The 21,130-nt window shown below is 33.6% G+C and overlaps 1 protein-coding gene across 2 annotated transcripts in view; it reads right to left on the bottom strand.

The window, feature by feature from the left end:
- RAB3GAP1 (RAB3 GTPase activating protein catalytic subunit 1) overlaps positions 1–20,988 on the bottom strand; it is a 94,197-nt gene extending 73,209 nt beyond the window's left edge. For both annotated transcript variants that reach the window (XM_010984037.3, XM_010984040.3), the window contains exons 1-3: positions 20,909–20,988; positions 20,757–20,812; positions 16,812–16,887 (exon numbers count right to left, since the gene is read on the bottom strand). In XM_010984037.3, coding sequence (XP_010982339.3) covers positions 16,812–16,887; positions 20,757–20,812; positions 20,909–20,926 — 150 coding nt within the window. In that variant the 5' untranslated portion in view covers positions 20,927–20,988. The remainder of the gene's footprint in view (positions 1–16,811; positions 16,888–20,756; positions 20,813–20,908) is intronic.
- Positions 20,989–21,130: the final 142 nt, after the last annotated feature.

Here is a 21,130-nt window from a genome sequence, read left to right as displayed (position 1 = left end):
GCATGCTTGTGTATGTGCACATAAAAATCTCCTAACACTGTCATATAAGTTTCAACCCCATTTCATAGATGAGAAAAGGTTCAGAGATTTAAAAACCTGTCCAAGGTTACCATACCATTAAGTGATATGGCTGGAATTTGACCTATCACAGCCCAGATCTTCCACTAGAAGCTAAGACAGATAGATAGATGCACACACATTTACACATAAAAATTCAATAGTACATATGCAAACAAGACAAACAGGGAGAACAATATATGGGTCAGAACTTAAGGAAACGGCTGGATAAATGCCAGCTGAGTGAGTCAGAAATGGATTCATTCAGAAAATTGGATCCCAGTTAGCCTTTAGGTAAGGTAAGGCAGATAAGAAAGAACAGATAATGGGTAGAAAATAGAACATAAATTTTAGGGAACAAATAGTCCATTCAGCTGAAGTTTCCTACAAGGAATAGAGTTAAAAAAAACAAGGTGGTGAGAGACCTGACAATGACTGTCTACAAATATCATTAAGAGTTTCGACTTTAACTTGTAGGCAGTGAAGAGCCTTTGAAGGCTTCTGTGTAGGCTTATAACATGATTACAATGTTAGTTTAGGAGAATTCCTAAATGGCAAAGAGCTACAGTAGGGAACGTGAAAGGAGGAAGAAGTGAGCAAAAAAGGACAGTCAGAAAGTACTATAGCCCAGTGATTATACTGGGAAGATAGTATCTTAGGGTAGATCTCTTGGGTTCACAGAATAGCTCTATTACTTACTAGCGAAAGAATCTTGGGTAAGTTACTTTTCTCTCTGTGCCTCAATTTTTATCTATAAAGTGGGGATAATAAAAGTAGTATCTATCTCTTATAATTAGATTTGAGGGTAAAATGAGTTATATATATATATATATATATAGTTATATAGTTATATATATATATATAGTTATATATATAGTTATATATATATATAGTTATATATATATATATATTGCTTAGAAAGTGCCTAGCATACAGTGAGCACTCAATAAATGTTAGCTATTGTGAAATGATGTAAAAATTAAGAAATGATGAAAAAAGTTCTAAATTACAATAGAAGATAGCCTCTTAGACAAGTACTTAGAATCTAAGACACTTAATACCATCCAAGATGGTACTCAGGGTCTCTGTGCATAATTAACTGTGTCATGGGTAAGAACGCTAGGTGGCTAATAAAACATGGCCACAAATATGAAGAACAGAGAATACTAAGTTCTGGTTTCAATTTGCAGCAAAGATAGAGACTGATGGACAGTTAGGACAAGTATTAACCCAAAGTAGCACTTGTGGGAATCCTAAGCTAGTTCCAGAAATAACGCAAACCTTTAAATTATCTGAAAGGAAAGGAGAAAGCGGCGAGTGTGAAACCTTGAGTAGTTGCTACAAGTAAAAAGCCAGGAACTTGGAAAGAAGTTGCCATGAGATGTACAGTTTTCATCAGACTGTATTCTTTTCCTACTATATGGTTAAATTTGGAGGAAAAGACGCTCACAATTTAAAACTAAATGAAAGTAACTTAAGACAGTCCTTGATTTATAAACAATCTCCATTTATGAAAGGTATTTTTTAGGGAAGAACCTATTTTAAAACTAATATGCAGGTCCAATGGCATTTTTCACAATGGAACAAACAATCCTCAAATTTGTTTGGAATCACAAAAGACCCTGAAAAACCAAACTAATCTTGAGATAAACAACAAAGCTGCAGGCATTATGCTGCCTGATTTCAAACTATACCACAAAGCTATAGTAATCAAACAGTGGGTCTGGCATAAAAACAGACATACAGATCAATGGAACAGAATAGAGAGTCCAGAAATATACCCATGCATGTATGATCAATTAATTTATGACAAAGGAGCCATGAATATGGAATGAGGAAAGGACAGTCTCTCCAATAAATGGTGCTGGGCAAACTGAACAGCCAATGCAAAAGGATAAAAATGAACCATTAAGCTAAACCACACACAAAATTAAATCAAAATGGATTAAAGACTTGAATATAGGACCTGAAACCATAAAGCTCCTAGAAAATATAGGTAGTAAGCTACTTGACATCAATCTTGACAATGATTTTTTGGATGTGACTCCAAAGGCAAAAAAAGCAAAAATAAACAAGTGGGGGACTACATCAAATTAAAAAGCTTCTGCATAGCAAAGGAAATCATCAACAAAATTTTAATAGATGAGATAAAATACATTTAAATCATACATCTGATAAGAGGCTAATATCCAAAATATATAAGTAACTTACACAACTCAGCAGCAAAAGAAAAACTCATTAAAAAATAGGAAGAAGATCTGAATAGACAGTGTTCCAAAGAAGACATACATATGGCCAACAGGAACACTGAAGGGTGCTCAACACCACTAATTATCAGAGAAACGCAAATCAAAACCACAATGAATAATCACCTTATACCTTAGAATGGTTATCATCGAAAAGAAAAGAAAGAACAAGTGTTGGTGAGGGCATGGAGAAAAGGGAACCCTTGCATACTGTTCATGGCAATGTAAACTGGTGCAGCCACTTATAAGAACAGTATGGAGGTACCTCAATATTAAAAAAATAGAACTACCACAGAATCCAGCAATTCCACTTCTGAGTATTATCCAAAGAAAATGAAAATACTAATTCAAAAAGATATATGCACCCCCATGTTCACTGCACCATTATTTACAATAGCCAAGATACGGAAACAACTCAAGTAACCAATGGTGGATGGATAAAGAAAATGTGGGATACATACACAATGGAATATTATTCCATTATAAAAAAAAATGAAATCTTACGATTTGCAACAACATGGATGAAACTTGAGGGCATTATGCTAAGTCTATTAGGTGAGACAGAGGAAGACAAAATACCATATGATCTCACTTATACATGGAATCTTAAAAAAACAACAAAAAAAAGCTCGGACACAGAGAAAAGATAGGTGGTTGCCAGAGATGGGGTGTTGGGGGTCAGTGAAATGGGTGAAGAGGGTCAAAAGGTACAAATTTCCACCCATAAAATAAGTAAGTTATGGGGATATAATGTACAGCTTGGTGATTATAGTTAATATTGTATTATATATTTTAAAGTTGCTAAGAGAATAAATCTTAAGTTCTCAACACAAGAAAAAAATTGTTACTATGTATGGTAATGGATGTTGACTTATTGTGATTGTTTCCCAACTTGTACAAACACTGAATCATTATATTGTACACCTAAAACTAATGCAATGTTATATGTAAATTACACCTCATAAAAAAAGGTAGGTCTAATCAAGGTCACTATTCAATTTAAGGCCATTTCATATAAACAATACAACATGAGAAATGCACTTAACTAAAACTAGAAAGTTCTTTATTAATTCAATATAAAACATCTCAAAAAGTCCTTCAAACTACTTTGTTGCAAGGAAAAAAATTAATATTCGAGAATAAAAATGTAAGAATAGCAAAGAAAACTTTGGAAAAGAAAAACAATGGGAGAATATTTGTCCCACCAGAATGTACAATAAATTTACAGTAATTAAAATAAAATGGTGTATGTACATGAACACAAAGTATTCATATTCCAGAAATAAACCCAAGTATGTATGGAACTTAAAATCTGGTAAAGAGAACATAATCGTAGTTCAGAAAAAGTTGGTCATCCAGAAAAAAAGATCACTTCCTCATTTCATTCACAAAAACTAACTCTAAGTAGATATCTAAATGTTTTATTAAAAAAATCTTGAGAATAACTAATAAAACAAAAAAAAACTAGAGAAGCATAAATTTCTAATCTTAGGGTCATAAGGCCCTTTGTACATGAAATCTAGACATCATTAAGAAACTACTTAAAAATATAAACTCTTACCTTATTCCATATAGAAAAAGTAACTTAAAATGTGTCAAAAATCTACACATAAGATCTACAACCATCTCATTGAAGAAAATCTCTTAGAAGAAAACATGGTAAAAGCTTAATGACATTGGACCTGGCAATGATTTTTTGGACATAAAAAGCACAGAGAACAAAAGAAGAAACAGATCAAGTGGACTTCATTAGAATAAAAAATTTTGTGCATCAAAAAACACTATCTACAGAGTGAAAAAGCAACTCACAGGATAGGAGAAAACATCTGCAAATCATATATAAGAGATTAATATCTAGAACATATAAAGAACTCCTACTAAAAAAAAAACTACTGTAATTTAAAGACAAGAAAATCGGTCAGTGTACATAACAAGCAATCAAAAGGGATATTCTCACGTTTAATAAACATGAAGGAACACTCAGTCTCACCTCAATGCTCAGGAAAACATAAAATTAGATAGCTTTAGTGTTTCATATTGACAACAACATAATGAAAAGTGTTGGAAGACTGAGGATATGGGTGTTTTCATATACCATGCATGGGGGGAGCATCAGTACATTAAATCATCTTGGTGGAAAGCAGGCTATATTTTTCAAAAAAAAAAAAAAAAAACAACAACAACAAAAAACAACAACACATCCACTTTGACCAGTAATTCTACTTTTAGAAATCTGTTACAGAAATATTCATACAAGTATGCAAATGTATGTACAACAATGCTTACTACTCCAGTACTATAACTGCAAAAACCGCGAACTAAACACCTTTTAAACAGGGATATGTACAAACACATTATGGGATAGTCATACAATGGACTATAATGCAAGCATTAAAATGAAACAGATGTCTATGCCCCATCTTGAAAAAAAAACAAAAGCCAACAAAATATAGTTTAAAAAAAGGCAGTTGTACAAGACAGATTATCTTTTTTTAAGTGTAACATGCACACACAGAACAGACTATCAAACAGTAAACACTGTTAGCTCTGGAAAGTAGATGGGTAAATGAAGTGCTGAGGAGGAAACTCGCACTTTTAAAATACAAACATCATTTGATTTGGTTATACGATTTTTGGAATTAAAGGGCTTTTTAAAATTTTAATGAAAGAATTCTGAGCTCAAAAGTAGAAAATGCAAAGGACAGGAAAGACAATTTCAGGAAACTGACTTCAAAAGACAACCTTCTAGGCCATATTACAAATATCTTGCCCCAAGTATTTCTCCAGACAATCTAAAGCTGTTTATTTACTTTTCTTACATTTTTCTGAAATCCCACAAGCATTCTTTTAAAAACTTTAAAAATCTGAGGATTAATGATGGAAAGGAATTCAGGCTAGCAGCCCAAAAGCAGTTTCTGAGAATTACTTTAGTCATTGATAGGATAAGGACCTCTCCTTGGAAGAGGAACAATTTCAATTTCACTTTCATTTTTCCTGCAGCAGTTTAGTCAAATATGAAACCAAAATACTTTTTTTTAAGGTCAAGTGATTATCATCTATTCAAATATTTTAAATTAAATTAAGAATACTGCTCTCTACTTAATCAAGTAAGATTAGCATTGTATTCTGGAGATGGGAGTAGCAACAGGAAACAAAGGAAAAGAAGTAGATAATTTTGTAGTATTCGACATTTAAACGTAGGGCTGGCTAGCAAAACTTGAGGCCTGGAGACCAGGCACTGGTAAAAGGCTAAGGAGGTAAAAGTTATATTAAGGACAAATTTCACCAACTTAAAAAATTATTTGTCCTGTATGTCAGGGTAGAAAAGTTCATGAACAAGCAAGCCTTTAGATATACAAAAACAAAATACATTTTAAAATAATAAATAAATGCATACAAAGTAAAATTCAATACAGTAGCTTTAATTTTACTCTTTAATTTACTCTGTTCTTTTAAGTGTCTGATGAGACCTCTGGACCATCTTTCAGGAAAATAATACACATTCACATTAAAAATTAATCATGTATTTTAAAAAATTAAGCATGTACACAATTTAAAGAGACCTAAAACTCTGGGTTAAGAACTCCCATTAAACCTAACAGGCAAGTCCCTCAGTCCATCAAGAGCTTCGTCCTTTAAACTGGTTTAACTCTGATTCTGATAACATGATAAAACCTAACTTCCATTATAATTTTCTTAAACAACTGAGTTCAGAGATATAATTTGGGATTAACTGCTTGAACAGCTCCAAGTCACTGGTTGTACACTTCATGGAGGGAGGAACAGAAAGAATATAATCCTTCCTTGGGGTTTGCGGGGAACTAGTTCAAGGACATCTCTCCCACAGCCCCCTTGGATATCAAAATCATCAGATACTCAAGCCCCTTATATAAAACAGTGTAGTATTTGCACATAACCTATGTACATCCTCCAGTATACTTTAAATCATCTTTACATTACTTATAATACCTAATAGAGACACTATATAAGTAGTTGCCAGTGCCACAAATTCAAGTTTTGCCAGTGTTTTCGATCCTCAGTTGGTTGAATCCACAAATGTGGAACCCACAGATATGGAGGGCTGACTATGATAGCTGAGGAGTGGATAAAATGACTACAGAGTTAAGAGGTAAACTATTTAACAATCTGGAGGTGACGGAGGGCAGAGAGGTTGTTATGATAAACAGGAAGCAGGGTAGCAATTCCAGATCCACAGTAGGAACTCTAAATGAATGAATGAAACAGGAATAAAACAAATTAACAAAAGGAAGAAGTTGAAAAGAAAAGACTTATTACGTGGCTCCAATAATAGGAAGAAAATTCAAACATTCTGGGCACTACCCAGAAAACATAATTTAAACACTTCCTCCCCTCTATAGGAAAATGCAGTCAAAATTCTCATCAGCCATTTTTACAACCGTATTTTTAGAAATTGACTCATCCATTAGACTTGCCAACTGCAGTACATATAAAATTCATTAGGAGGAAAAAAATCAAATTACTAAATCAAAATCAAAGGAAAAAAGAAAAATTACTAAGTCAACGGAGGAAATAAACCAAAATATAAAGGCTACTTACAAAAGTAAAGGCAGAGAAATTAAACTAGTTATTTACTTTAAAATGCACCAGACCATCCAGAAAAAGACTTGCCACCTTTAGTAAAATGCTTTTAAAAATGCCACCATATTTTAACAAAAATCTCAAGCAACTAAACGTGATCTGTGTACACTGTATATCTTATGCAAAGAGAATACAAATTCAGAGAGTTAATCAGGTATTCTGGGGAGTAAATCAATTAGCATTTACTAACCACAGACCAGGCAGTGTGCTAATAAATGAATTAGCAAACTATTATTACTAACGGTACTGCTTCACACCCTCTGCCTGTACACTGGAGAAAAAAAGGTTAAGAGTTACAGCAACAGAGATGTAACTGCCACACCTTCCATAAATGATCATGGCTTTGTTATTGTGTATTTCACTAAAAGTAACTTTTTGGTCATATTTGTTATAACAAAATGTGACCTATAACAAGCCAAGCAATAAAATTTAAGTAAGGGCATCATTTAATGAAATTGAATATTAATTTATGAACAGCTCATTTAGCAGACTTATGTTTGTTCTTTAGAATTACACTGCAGAGATTTTATTACAATAAATATTGTCTAAAATTAGCAAGTAAATGATTTTGGCTAGGTCTTTTTTGTTTAGAAATATTTTTGTATAGTTCTATTTGTTTTAGTGCCATATGTCCTGTAAGAAATTAAAGTTCAAAGTCAAATTAATGATGTATATTGAAAATTTGACTTCTCACACTCAAAAGAACATTGTGGTACAATTAAATGGCAAGCAAAAAATCTTTTAAAATGTAAAAAAGAACTAGAAAATAATAGAACTAAAAATGTCTGAAGAGACCACTCACCTATCTCTGATGAAACCTGAACTGATTTTTCAGCCAGAATACATTACGTAAAGTTTTTATTTTTTCTCAGCTAGGTTCTAAGTTTTTAACTTCCAGGAGCTTTGAGAAAACAATACTTTTTATAGCTAAAATGTGTTTAGTAATTCTATTAGTTTATATTCTACTCTAAACCAAGTATCATTTTAAAACTTCTGGTGAATACTTTTAAGAGAGAGAGACAGACAGACAGAGGCAACAGCAGCAGCAGCTGAAACTGAGATGGCCCACTGCCACAAAGAGAGTGAGCAGTAAAACTAGAATTCTATCACCAGAAAACTACTAGAGCTCATCAGTGAATTCAGTAAAGCTGCAGGATACAAAATTAATACATAGAAATCTGTCATGCTTCTATACACTAAAAACAAACTATGAGTAAGAGAAATTAAGGAAACAATCCCATTTACCATCACATCAAAAAGAATAAAATACTTAAGAATAAGCCTACCTAAGAAAGTAAAAGACCTGTGCTTGGATAACTCTTAAGATAGATGAAAGAAATTAAAAATGACACAAACAAATGGAAAGATACACCATGTTCATGGATTGGAAGAATTAATATTGTTAAAATGATTATACTACCCACGGCAATATAGATTCAATGCAATCCCTTCAAAATACCAAGGGCATTTTTCACTGAAGTAGAACAAATAATTTTTACATTTGTATAGCCAGTTTTTAATAGTAATTACAAATGGAGTATAACCTTTAAAAATTGTGAATCACTATGTTGTACATCTGCAACTTATTTAACATTGTACATCAACTATACCTTAATAAAAATTTTAAAAATAAATAAAAGACCATAATTCTAACATAAGCCATATAACTTTAGGGCCCATACTCCTCATCATTATTCTATGCTGTCTCAAAGTTATCTCTAAACATTTTATACTACAATAAAAACTGCGACACAGTAACAGCAATGAACTTCAAAAATTTCCAATTTGAAAGAAGAGGAAATATAATAAAATACTGACCTGTTTCCTTCTGTATTATATCCAGAAAAGCTTTAAACATTATGGTTACTATTTAAAAAAAAGAAAAAATGACTATAAATCTTACCTTAAATAATCCTATTCCTAAAAATGTTATAGGCAGCTCAACATCACTTTCATTTTGATTTACTACATTTCAGAAACACTGTATTCTCATCACTGATCCTCAACTGTGAAGTTTCCCAAAACTTTAATTAAAAAAAAATCTCCACTCCCCTGTTCTAATGACCCATGTAACAAATGTTCTGAGAATGCAAATAAAGAAATCTAAATTGCTTATAATGTTTATATCAGTCACAAGTTAGACCTACTGTTATACCTTAGTTTGGGAAATTTCTCACACAAGAGAAAACCTGTAATTCAAATTTATTTCATTTGCCACATGAAATTTAAGTACTGAAATAAATGTCATTCCAATCTACTGGGTGGGTATAAAAAATATAAACACATTTCAATACTATGATAGTCATTCTTCTTCTGTTAATATTCTAAAATTAATGATCTTTCTTCCATAAATTTTTCAGTGGGATAAGAGTCACTGACTAAATAGTTCTATTATCAGATCATGCCATACCTAAACTTAACATTTCATAAAAAGTACTTCCAATTTTTGCTAGATACATAGAATTATGAAATTCCAAGGCTAAAAAGAATTTAAAAGGTCATTTCTTTAATTTCCCTGCCTACAAGCATGATCCTACTCATATCACCAAAATTTTTATCTATTTTATTAAGCCCAAGAAACAAACTCCAAAATCTGCCTTTAGAAACCTACTCTAATACTTCTTTACATAATTTTACATTCACTTAAATCTTTAAAACCAAAAAGACCAGAGTAAAATAGAAACATGGGTTTTGAACGCCCGCATGACCTACCTAGGTCTAATTCTGCTTAATCTAACTTCTAGCAGAATGACCTCGGGCAACAAGTACCCAAGCCTCATTTCTTGTCTATAAAGTGAGGTATTACTTCATCACTGAAATTTGTCTAAGGATTAAGTTAACAGGTACAGTCACAGTTATATTGCATGGTACCATAGCTAATGGTCAATAACTGCCATTTCCTCCTCTCTTAAAATCATTTATTTCCCAGCATTTTAGAGTCTAGTATGGAAAAAGCAGGTTAGTCAGATTAGCCCTCCTTTAGATAAAAATCGTAAAATCTTGTTTAAAAAAAAAAAAAGCAGCATACTTTTCCAAAATTCTGGAGAGTGACCAAAATGGAAGCAAAAACTTGAGTTTATCTATGAAAAAGTGAAACTATATCTGAGGAGATTTGCATGTTTGTAACTTTTTGTCTAAGACAGCAGTCTCAAATTTTTTTGCCTCAGGACTTCTTTACACTCTTAAAAAGTACTGAGTACCCCATCTAAGGAATTAAAAGAGATGTGGGGGGAGGTTACAGCTCAGTGGTAGAGCGTGTGTTTAGCCTGCATGAGGTCCTGGGTTAAATCCCCAGTAAAATAGAAAATAGATTTAAAAAATAGATAAACAAACCTAAGTGCCTCCCCCTCAAAAAATAAAAATTAAAAAATTAAAATGAACAAATTGGACAAAAAGTTTTAAAAAATTAAAAAGGAAAAAGTATAAAATTTTAAATTCATTTAAAATGACAATGAACTTATAATATATTAAAATAAAAATTTAATATTTTCCAGAACAAAAAATATTAATGACAAGTGTAGTACTGTTTTACATTTTGTAAATCTCTTGGTTATATAGTTTTAAAAAGACAATTGGATTCTCATATCTGTGCCTTCATTCACTCTTTGCAATCCATTGTTCTCACTGAAGCATGTAAAGAAAAAAGACCTCACGTACATAAAGTATTTGGAAAAGGCAGGGCCTTGTCAACCCCTAAAAGACTCTCAGGGTTCAACAGACGTCCTCAGACCACATCATGAGAACTGCTGACCTAAGAGCAGTCTAATATGTGCACAACAAGGGGGTAAGCCCCAAAATTTACATATAAACTCTGCCCCAAATATTGGCTAGCTGCTAAATCATGTATGTGCAGTAGAGACTCCAGGGCACAATAACAAAGAAGAAACCTGAAAGATTTCAGCTGCTGTGACCTCTGAAATGAAAATGGAATTTTAATTCAATTAAGCAAACTGTTAGAACAACAACAAAAAACCCTTTAGGAACACAAAAGAATCTAGTCCATACTTCACTCAAAATACAAGCACAAAATTAAGAAATTGCTGGATACACACACACAATTAAAAAAAAAAAAACACACAAGAAAATGTGACATATACTTAAGAGAATGCAATAAACAGAATCCAACCTCAAAACCTAGATGTTGCAATTGGAGGACAAAAGGAAAATATTTTCAAAATAACTTAAAGATGATCAATCACAGAGAACCGGAAATTGTAAAAAAGAATCAAATATATATTCTAGACCTAAAAACTACAGTAACTGAATTGAAATATATATTAGGTAGCTTTAACAGCAAATTGGAGACAGAAGAATAAAGAGTAAATGAACTCAAAGATAAATCCAGAGAAATCATCTGAGAGAAAAAAAGACTGAAGACAGCAGAGCCTAAGAGACCTGTGAGGCAGTATCAAGAGGTCAAGTATAACTTAAATCAGAGAGAAAAAAGAGAATAGGAAAGAAATACATTTTTAAAATAATGTCCAAAAATTCCCCAATTCGGTGAAATTTCAAAATTTACATATTCAGTATTAATAAAACTAAGCAGGAAAAATACAAAGAAAATACATCTATGTGCATAGTTAGATGGCTTAAAAAGATTTAAAAAAAAAAAAAAACTTCAAAGTAGCCTGAAGAAAAAAACACAAAACTAGAACAAAAATATGACTGACACCTAACTTCCCGTTAGAAATTATAGAGAACTGAAGACAATGGAACTGTATCTTTAAGAACTGTGGTTGGGGGGGGGGGGGCTTTCAAGTTAGAATTCCTCAGGAAAACTATTCAAAAACAAGGTAAAACAAAGCTACTTTTAGATAAAGAAAAACAGAATCTTTAGCCAACAGTATGGCAATTCTTCAAAAAACAGAATTAGTATATGATGCAGCAGTTCCACTTCTGGGTATATATCTAAAAGAATTGAAAGCAAGGACTCAAACAAATATTCATACACCCATGTTCACAGCAGCATTATTCACAACAGCCAGAGAGAAGAAATAACCCAAGTATGACAGAAGAATGAATGGATAAGCAAAATGTGGTATATACATATAATGGAATATTATTCAGTCTTAAAAAATAAATGAAACTCTAACACATTCTACCACATGGATGAGCTCTGAAGATACACTAATTATTCTAGATCAAACCAGGTAGACACAAAAGGACAAATACTGTATGATCCCAATTATATGAGGGACTTAAATAAGTGAACGCATAGAAAAAGAAGAATAGTGGTTACCAGGGGCTTGGGGTTGTGGAAGGGAGAGGGAGTTTCAGTTTGGGTTGGTGCAAATTTGAACAATGTAAAAATACTTAATGCCACTGAATTTTATGTTCAAAAATGGTTAAAATGGTAAATCTTATGTACAAATCTTCCTTGACTTATGATGGAGTTATGGCCCAATAAACCCATTATTAGTTCAAAATAGCTTCAGTTGACATTAATACACCTAACCTATCTAATATTATAGCTTAGCCTAGCCTACCTTAAATGAGCTCAGAACACTTAGCATACAGTTAGATAAAATCATCTAACACAAAGCCTATTTCATAATGAAATGTTGAATAGCTCATATAATTTACTGAATGCTATACCAAAAGTGAAAAATAGAAATGGTTGTATGGGTACATAATGGTTTTAAGTGTATCAGTCACTTACCCTCATGACTGAATGCTTTACTGGGAGCTGCACCTTGCTGCCCAGCATCACAAGAGAGTACTGTACTGCATACGACTAGCCCGGGAAAATATCAAAATTCAAAATTTGAAGTACGATTTCTAGTGCATGTGTACGGCTTTTGCACCATACCCATCAAAAAATCCTTAGTCAAACCATCTTAAGTTAGAGACCATCTGCATATTTTACCACTATAAAAAATTAACCAACATAATTAACCATATTCAGAGAATAAAGAAAAACCATATGATTTTATCTCAATAGGTACAGAACAAGATTTGAAATAATTATACTCATAACTTAAAAAAACTTTCAGCTAATTAAGAAAAGGATTTGTCAGTGTTATAAAGGACACCTATGAAAAACCTACATACAATTCTTAGTATTGATGTACTGAATGTTTCCCCCCTAAAACTGGGAAGAAGCCAAGGGTGTCTACTCAACAATTCTATTCCAAATTTTACTGAAGGTCCTGGTTAGTGCAATAAAAAGAAATGAAAGGTACAAAATTGGAAAAGAAGTAAAACTGTCCCTATTTGCAGACAACATGACTAGGAATGTACAAAATGCAAAAGAATTAACAAAAAGATTATCTTTACATTTAACCAGGTCTCAAGATACAAAATCAACATATAAAATTTTACTGTATATCTATGCACTAGCAACAAACTATTGAAAAATAAAATTAAAAAGCAATTCAATTTACAACTGCATCATACAACATAAAATACTCAGTAATTCATTTAACAAAAGATATTCAAGACCTCACCAAAAATTACAAAACACTGCTGAGATAAAGATGATTTAATAAGTGGAGAGATGTATCATGTTCATGAATGGAAGCTTCAAGACTGTCAAAATGTTACTTCTCAACACAATCCCAATCACAATCCCAGCATAATCATAATCCTTTTAATATAAACTGACAAGCTCATTCTAAAATTCCTAATGGAAACATGAAGGTCTTAGAATAGATAAAATTTCAGAAAACAAAAACTAGAGAATTTACATTAAGTCCAGGACTTACTCTAAAGCTATGTAGTAGTTCTCAGCTGCAGGCAATTTTGCAGCTCGAAACATTTAGCCATGTCTAGATACATTTCTGGTTTTCACCACTGGGAGGGTGCTACAGGCCTCTAGCAGATAGAAGACAGGGATTCTACTAAAACTGTCACACTTGAGACAGCCCCACAACAACCTGGCCCAAAATTTCAATAGTGCCAAAGTGGGGAAATCCTGAACTACAGTAGTCAAGACAATGTGGTACTGACATCAGGATTTCAATTAGATTAAAGAAACAGAATGCAGATTCCAGAAGGTGATCCCCCTAGGTCAACTGTCCAACAAAGGCTACAAAGCAATCCAGTGCAGGAAGGAATGTTTTCAACAGAAGGTTTTACAACAAGATATCCGTATGTAAAAAACTAAACTATGATCCCACCTGACACCATACACAGCATTAGTTCAAGATGGGTTATACACCTAAATAAAAGCTAAAATGATACATTCTAGAAGAAAACACAGTATTTTCACAACCTTGCAAAGCTACTACCTGTGAAAAGACTTAAAGTAGAATATATAAAGGAACTAAAAGACTCCTACAACTCAATTTAAAAACTCAACTCAATTTAAAACAGACAAAAAACTTGAACAGAAATTTCAAAAAAGACCACACACAAATGGCTCATAAGTTCATGAAAAAAGTGGTCAGTATCAATATTTATCACGAAAATACAAACTAAAACCAGAAAGAAAAATACAACTAATTCCACGAACTACATACCCATTAGGAGGACTAAACTTCACAAGAATCAACCAATTTTTGGTGAGGATATGAAATTACGTAAACTCACATATTGCTGGTGGTTAGGTAAAATGTTATAAAAGCGTTAGCAGTTTCTCATAAAGTTAAGCATAGACTTAGCCTATGACTCAGTAATTCCACTCCTACATATTTACCCAATAGAAACAAAATTATATGCCTACAAAAGGCCTTATATAAGAATGTTGTTTTATTCATAATAGTGATACATCTGTCAACAAGTGACACATTGTGGTATACTCATACAATAGACTATTACTGAGAGATTAAAAACACTGATACACGCAACAACCTAGAATAATCTCATGTAAAAAAAAAAAAAGCCAGGCACAAAAAGTATGTACCGTATGATACCAGTGTATGCATCTGTAGAGCGGGTGAAAGTAATCTATGGTTTAAAAGAAAAAAAGAACAGCAGATGCCTTGGTGGTGTGGGGGAGGGGGTAGGGAGGCAAGGGGAGGCAAGAGTGAGGAGCTTGAGAATTTGAGGATCCAGTGGAAAGGTTCACTAGGGATATTTCTGGGCTGAAAGAAATGTCCAGTATCTTGAATGAGGAGTCTTACATGTTGTAAATATTTATCAAAATTAAGCAGTTAAGTTTTGTGCATGATGTGTATTTTATTAAAAAACTATTTTAAAAAACCTAGTAGGGGTGGGGATGAGAGAGGTAATATTAAAATAAGAAAAAGAACAATTGAAACTGGGTGACAGGCACATGATGGTTCATTATACTATTTTTGTTTACCTCATATATGGTTGAAATTTTCCTTAATTAAAGGTATTTTAAAAATAATTTCTCTTAATTCCCCTTCAGTGGACAAAGAGACTTGGTAATTACCGTCCTTCACACAAATTAGAATCTCTTATTAAGGTATTCTCTAAATTTTCTTTTTTATGCTGAGTAATCCATCCTTCATACTTTCTTTCATCTTATTCATCACAGTTACAGCTCACCTTGAAATCTGTTCATATTTTCTATGTCTGATTTATTTACTACTCCCTGTAGGGAGAAAAGGGTTGAGAACACTCCTTTTGCCCTTCCTACCTGCCTGGCGGTATGCTACCTACTTTGAATACACTACCCAACTTAAATTCCAAAATTGAACTTAGCATCTAGAATTCTCTCCTGAGAATTTATGTGAAATGGCAAACATGGATCTTATCTTGTTAACTATTTCTTCAGACCTGGCACATAAAGGGTACCCAGAGAATATTGTAAATCAAAGAATTAAGGAATGTAATATCAGAGCTCCCGACTACTCACTTCAGCTCTCTTTTTTGATAGTACAAATCATTTCCAACTCTAGTTATACCCAACTTGTTTTGCCTTTAATCTTACTAGCATCTGTATCAATGTAATTGTATATTTGTTTCAAGTAGAATAGAATATGTGTTTGAGAACTTCACGTTTTCTCTTTATTCAAAAATGCAATCATAAAATATTTTAAAATAGTAAATCAATTTATTCTATATATTTCATTGTATCTTTAAATGATGTGATTTCTATATGTTACTTTTTCTGATCTTATTCATATGGATAAAGAAAATCATAATGCTTTGAGCCTCAAATTCTGTTAACATCACCATAAAGCTAAAAAACCCTAGCAAATATTGAGAACTGAGAGTTCTTTACAGAGTGGTAAAGTCCAGTTAATAATAGACTTATAATAAAAACAATGATCAATTTTACTTGAAAAGAATTATCTAACAAGCAAAGCATCTCTACAAGCCTAAATCAACTCATTAGTTCCCTTCAGTGAAATACATAAAATCTACGTCTGTTCTCAGAGCACACGCTTCAGTAAACATTTAAAGTACGGTTTACGAGCAAAACCATCAATATCCTAGATTAGGATTAGTTCTGCCCCAATTTTGAATAATTTTTTCACTCTTAAATATCCTCAAAACATCCACAAAGTTAAAATAAAAGAGGAGGGAACAAACAGTAGTAGTATCATAAAATACAAAAACTGAATAAAATAACTACTAACAACAACAAATCTTGTTAAAACCAAGATTTTTCCTCATTAGTTAAGCAGAATACTCTACCTAAGAATTTGGTAGTTGCAATTCTTCTCTGATGAAAAAAATTTGAAAAACAACTTTCCAACATTCTAAGAGAGAAAGCAAGAGAGAAGTAAACAGCCAAAGAAACAAATAAAATCACCCACAAAGAATGACATTATACATATAAAATTTTATTATTTAAAAAAAGTTCACAAATATCTTACAAATAGTTTGCCAGAGATTCAAATCCAAGTTCTTCCAGATGCAATTTTATGTTCATAGATTATACATAACTTTAAAAAACATTTACTTCAAATTTATCAAATGCAGACTTAAAAATGGAAGTTTCAAAATTTAGAGACACCAGCAAATAGGTCTGACCTTTTCAAGTGGCTTTCCCAAAGAGTTTCCAATCAGTTTCCAGTCATTCAAGACTTCTTCAACTTTGGATATAAACCTAGGAAGGAGAAAAAAAAAAAACTTTCTAAATATATAACCACATTTTTCTCATTGTTATACAAATTCTTTATAAGATTTTTTTAATTTTAGCACCTTTATCAGAGAAGGCTCAGTAAGTTTAGTACTGTTAGTCTAATTCATGGATGTAGAATAAAAATGGAAATAATCTCTAGTCCAAGAATTCTCAGATTTTTATTTTTTTAAAGCCTACGGCTTACCCAACAACTCATTCTGAATTCTGTAAAGTAAATCTCTCTGTATTGAAATGAATATAATAAATTTGGAACAGAAGTAAAAACTAATAGACAAATATTATTAAATTACAAAACTGATAATCTCTTCACTACCCTCAAAGTAACTGATTTAAATTAACTTTTCCTTTAAAGATATTTATGAATTCCTTGATCTGCCTCCTCCTCCCCTCAAAAGAAAACATTATTTGGGAACTTTGCCCATTAAAATAAAACAAGTTTTAAGGGACAGCTGGCAAGAAACTGAAAGTAGATTTCTCATCTTTAAGGAATAAACAGCAGATTTTTAAACTATCCACCACCTGAACTTTAAATCTAATGATCAAGTAGAGCCATTAAAGAGAAAGAATTGGGACTAGCAACATGTTCAACATCAGCAGATAAAAACTGTCGAATCTCAGTGGTAGTTTAAATACATATTAAAAGACACTTTCAGATGATCTGTTATTATTCTAAGAAGCTGACTTCTTATACAGTTTAAGCATGATGCAAATCTAACAGCAACATTGCTCTCCTAAAACATCTACATAGTGCAGAGTACTAGAGTTAACTCTATTCAAAATTTATTCAAAAACATCAGGTTTTTCCCTTCAGTAACAGCATAAATTAATATTTACACTTTTGTTGTAACGATAGTAATGAGCAATGATAAATCAGTTTTTATGATTCAACTGAACCTTCTAATTAATTCCCTCTTTAAAATTAAAAGATATTAATTAATACAGTATTTGGGGAAGTTCAGCCAAATGGCAATTATCAGTCTTTATGAGTGCTCCACAAATAACATGTTTACAAAAAAAGAAATAAAAATTTTAAATGCATACATCTGTGAGCAAAAATGTCAATGTGAAATGTACATTACATTTATAAAGGTAAAGAACTGGAAACTATCTTAAAGTCCAACTGCAGCAATGAGTCCTAAATTAACAGTATATCCATTCAATGGACTAATATACATCCATTAAAAATGTTTTGAAGATCATTTGAAGAAATAAGAAAATGTCCGTATGTTAAATGGAAGCTATAGAAATAAGCATTAATATAGTTTAATACAGAAAGTTTATAATACACAGATAAGAAGGAATTTTCTCAATATTAACAGTAGCTGTCTCCTGGTGGTAGGATTACAGGTGATTTTCTTTAATCCTATACTAAGGTATTATTATAATAAAAATAATTTAAATATAGCTCTAATAAAAGGAATATCTTAAAATACTTACTGTTTGAATTCTATCAGTACTAATACGACAAAAACTGGACTCTATCCTGCAAGTATTGAGATTTGACTAGAAAAACTTAGCAACTTTATCCCTGAAACCTCTCCAAATCTCACCTAAGGGTCATTTCCTCTGATTCCTCACTATATTAGGTTCTTTTCTTACATGCTCTTAAAAGACCAGGTTTTTTCCCCTTAACTCTTACTACAATTGTACTTACAGACTCATTTGTACTATTATTTGATTCACGTCTGTCTCTTCCATTAGACTGTAAAGTAAGAGCTGGAACCATCTGTTTTCACTTACCATCACAGCCCTAAAGCCCTGCATTGTGCTTGACACGTGGGCACTCAGTATTTTTTTAATGGATAAATGACAGAGTTACGGGCATCTATTTAGTCCTTTCAGTAAATTGTTCATATGGCTCCTAATATACTGACAAGAACTTTCATTCAACATTAAACTAAAGGTTTAAAAGACTCCAAAGTCTTAACATTTTCTCACAAACTATAAACACTAGTTTCACTACAGAAACTAAGGGAAAGTAATCATTTTTCCATTAAATAGTATTTCCTGATCCCACCCTCCAAGATTCCAGTTCATTTTCTAATTACCTTCAGGACATTACGTTGTTATTTCCAATTCAACAGGTCTGAAACTACTTTTCTGACTTTGCCACTTCCTTATCTTCATTCTTTCAGGCAAGAAACTGCAGTTCCATGTTTGATTTTCTTTTTTACTCTTATATTTCATCAAGCATAGCTACTCATTTGAAATGTCTTACAACCTTCCCTTTATCCTTTCTCTCCAGTCTCCAAATCACCAGCCTAATCAAAGTAGCTCACTCACTCACCTTCAGTTTACCAAATCTCCTGAAACAACTCTCATCGTATCACTTTGCCACTCTAAAATCAAGGATCTCTCTCTACTTGTTCTTTAATGGTTCTCAAGTGTGGTCACCTGACCAGCAGTATCAGCATCACCTGGGAACTTGTTAGAAAAGCAAATTTCTTACTCCACCTCAGACATACACAATCATAAACTATAATTCCGATGCACACTAAAGTTTGAGAATCACTGGTATTAAAGCACCAAATCTAGATTCCTTTACTTAGCTTTGGACAATGTCTAAAACCTGGTCCTTCCTTCCTTAATAATCTTATTTACTTCCCTTCAACAGACAGCCTGCACTCCAGTTTCATTAAGTCCCAAAGGTTTTCACCTGTCTCTGCTCAGTCAGGACCGCCTCATATTTAACCAACTATTTCCCAGTTTTTAGACCCAGCACATCATCTTTTCTATGAAAATACCTCCAACAATTAAAATCCACAACAGTATCATCCTTAAACTACTATTTTTATAGTTAGTACTGCTTGGTTTACAATTTAACTACCTGCTGTTTTGTTTGTTTTTTTAAATACACGGACCAAGGGTTTTGTTTTGCTTTTGTTCTTTTCTGTTGGTATAGTTGTGAACACACAGCACCTGCTCAATAAAGCCTTGCCAGTGTGGTTATGTCTTACTGACTCTGGGGGGTGTGCGGGGAGTACCACAGGTCAAACTAGTATTTCAGCAGGGATCTTTTACATTATCCTATGCCGTCTAATTACAGGGCATCCACAACCAGGTGGATTTCTTCTCCTGATCAGAAAGATTACAAAATGTTGCAACAAGCTAACTACTGACCTCAACACCCAGAAAACTGAAGTGTCTCTGCGACATCGAACTAGTAACTTCTCGATCTTAACTGTCACTCCAACACAAACTTGGCTTTCAACAAATTTCAGTGATGCAACAGTTTCACTCAGCTGTTCAATGGAGTCTAATGGCACAGGAAGCCTGGGCACATTACCCACTGAAACGGAACAACTTGAATCAAAGCGTTCCAAAGCCATACGCAATTTTAAAAGGTTATTCCAAAAGACAGGATAGAGATGGTGGGAGTGTGGCAGATGGACAACCACCAGGACTCTGAAGAAAAGGCCTCCTCCTGAAAAGGATGTAGATGGGAAGGAGGGGACGCAAAGGCAGCTGCTAAGTTTATTGCTTACAATAACAAAATGAGTTAAAAAGGACAGGAAAACAGGAACGGAAGTGGTAGGCTCGGAAACTGCTGCTGCGGGTGGGCTACAACTAGAGAAGCAAAGGTCTAAGGAAAGTGATCTGAGAGTAGAGAAATCAAAACTTCTTCCGAGAGCCGGAATCTCCGGGGTTTCACTGCCGGAGGCGGGCCGGGGCTTGTCAGACGCGAGACGCGTAAGAAGCTTGCGGCTGACCAGAGAAGGGAGACCCGGGTACTCAGAGGTCTTACTTTTCCCGCAAAGTGGCGTCACCTGTAGTCTTACGTTAGGGAAGGAGAAGGGGAGACACCGGGGCCCAAAGTGATAAGACTCGCTCACCTTTCCCATTCGGAGGCTGTGGTGAAGTCCGTGATTTCAAATACCTCGGACTCGGGCTGTGGGAAGTGAAAAGTAAGAAAGTGAGCTCCGAGGCGCTGACGCGAAGGAGCGGACTTAGAGAGACGGAGATAGGTAGAGAGCAAACACCTCACCTCACTGTCGGCCGCCATGTTGTGGAACGCCGACGCGAGCGTGAGGGCTGCCGGGAGGATGAGCTGGAAGGCGAGGGGAGGGGATGAAGGAGAGCGGAGATCCGGCGTGGGCGGGGCTTGGGCGGGGCCTCCTTGAAGCCCCGCCCTCGGAGGCACGGCCACCTTTTAGTGCCGCTTGGAAAAGTCTTCTTGGTTTGAAATCATTAGTCTTTGGTTTTGTGT

This window comes from Camelus dromedarius, chromosome 4, assembly GCF_036321535.1.
Source record: "Camelus dromedarius isolate mCamDro1 chromosome 4, mCamDro1.pat, whole genome shotgun sequence".
Classification (NCBI taxonomy): Eukaryota; Metazoa; Chordata; class Mammalia; order Artiodactyla; family Camelidae; genus Camelus; species Camelus dromedarius.
Note: the sequence above shows the minus strand (reverse complement) of the source record. Positions and strands in the feature narration are given on the sequence as shown.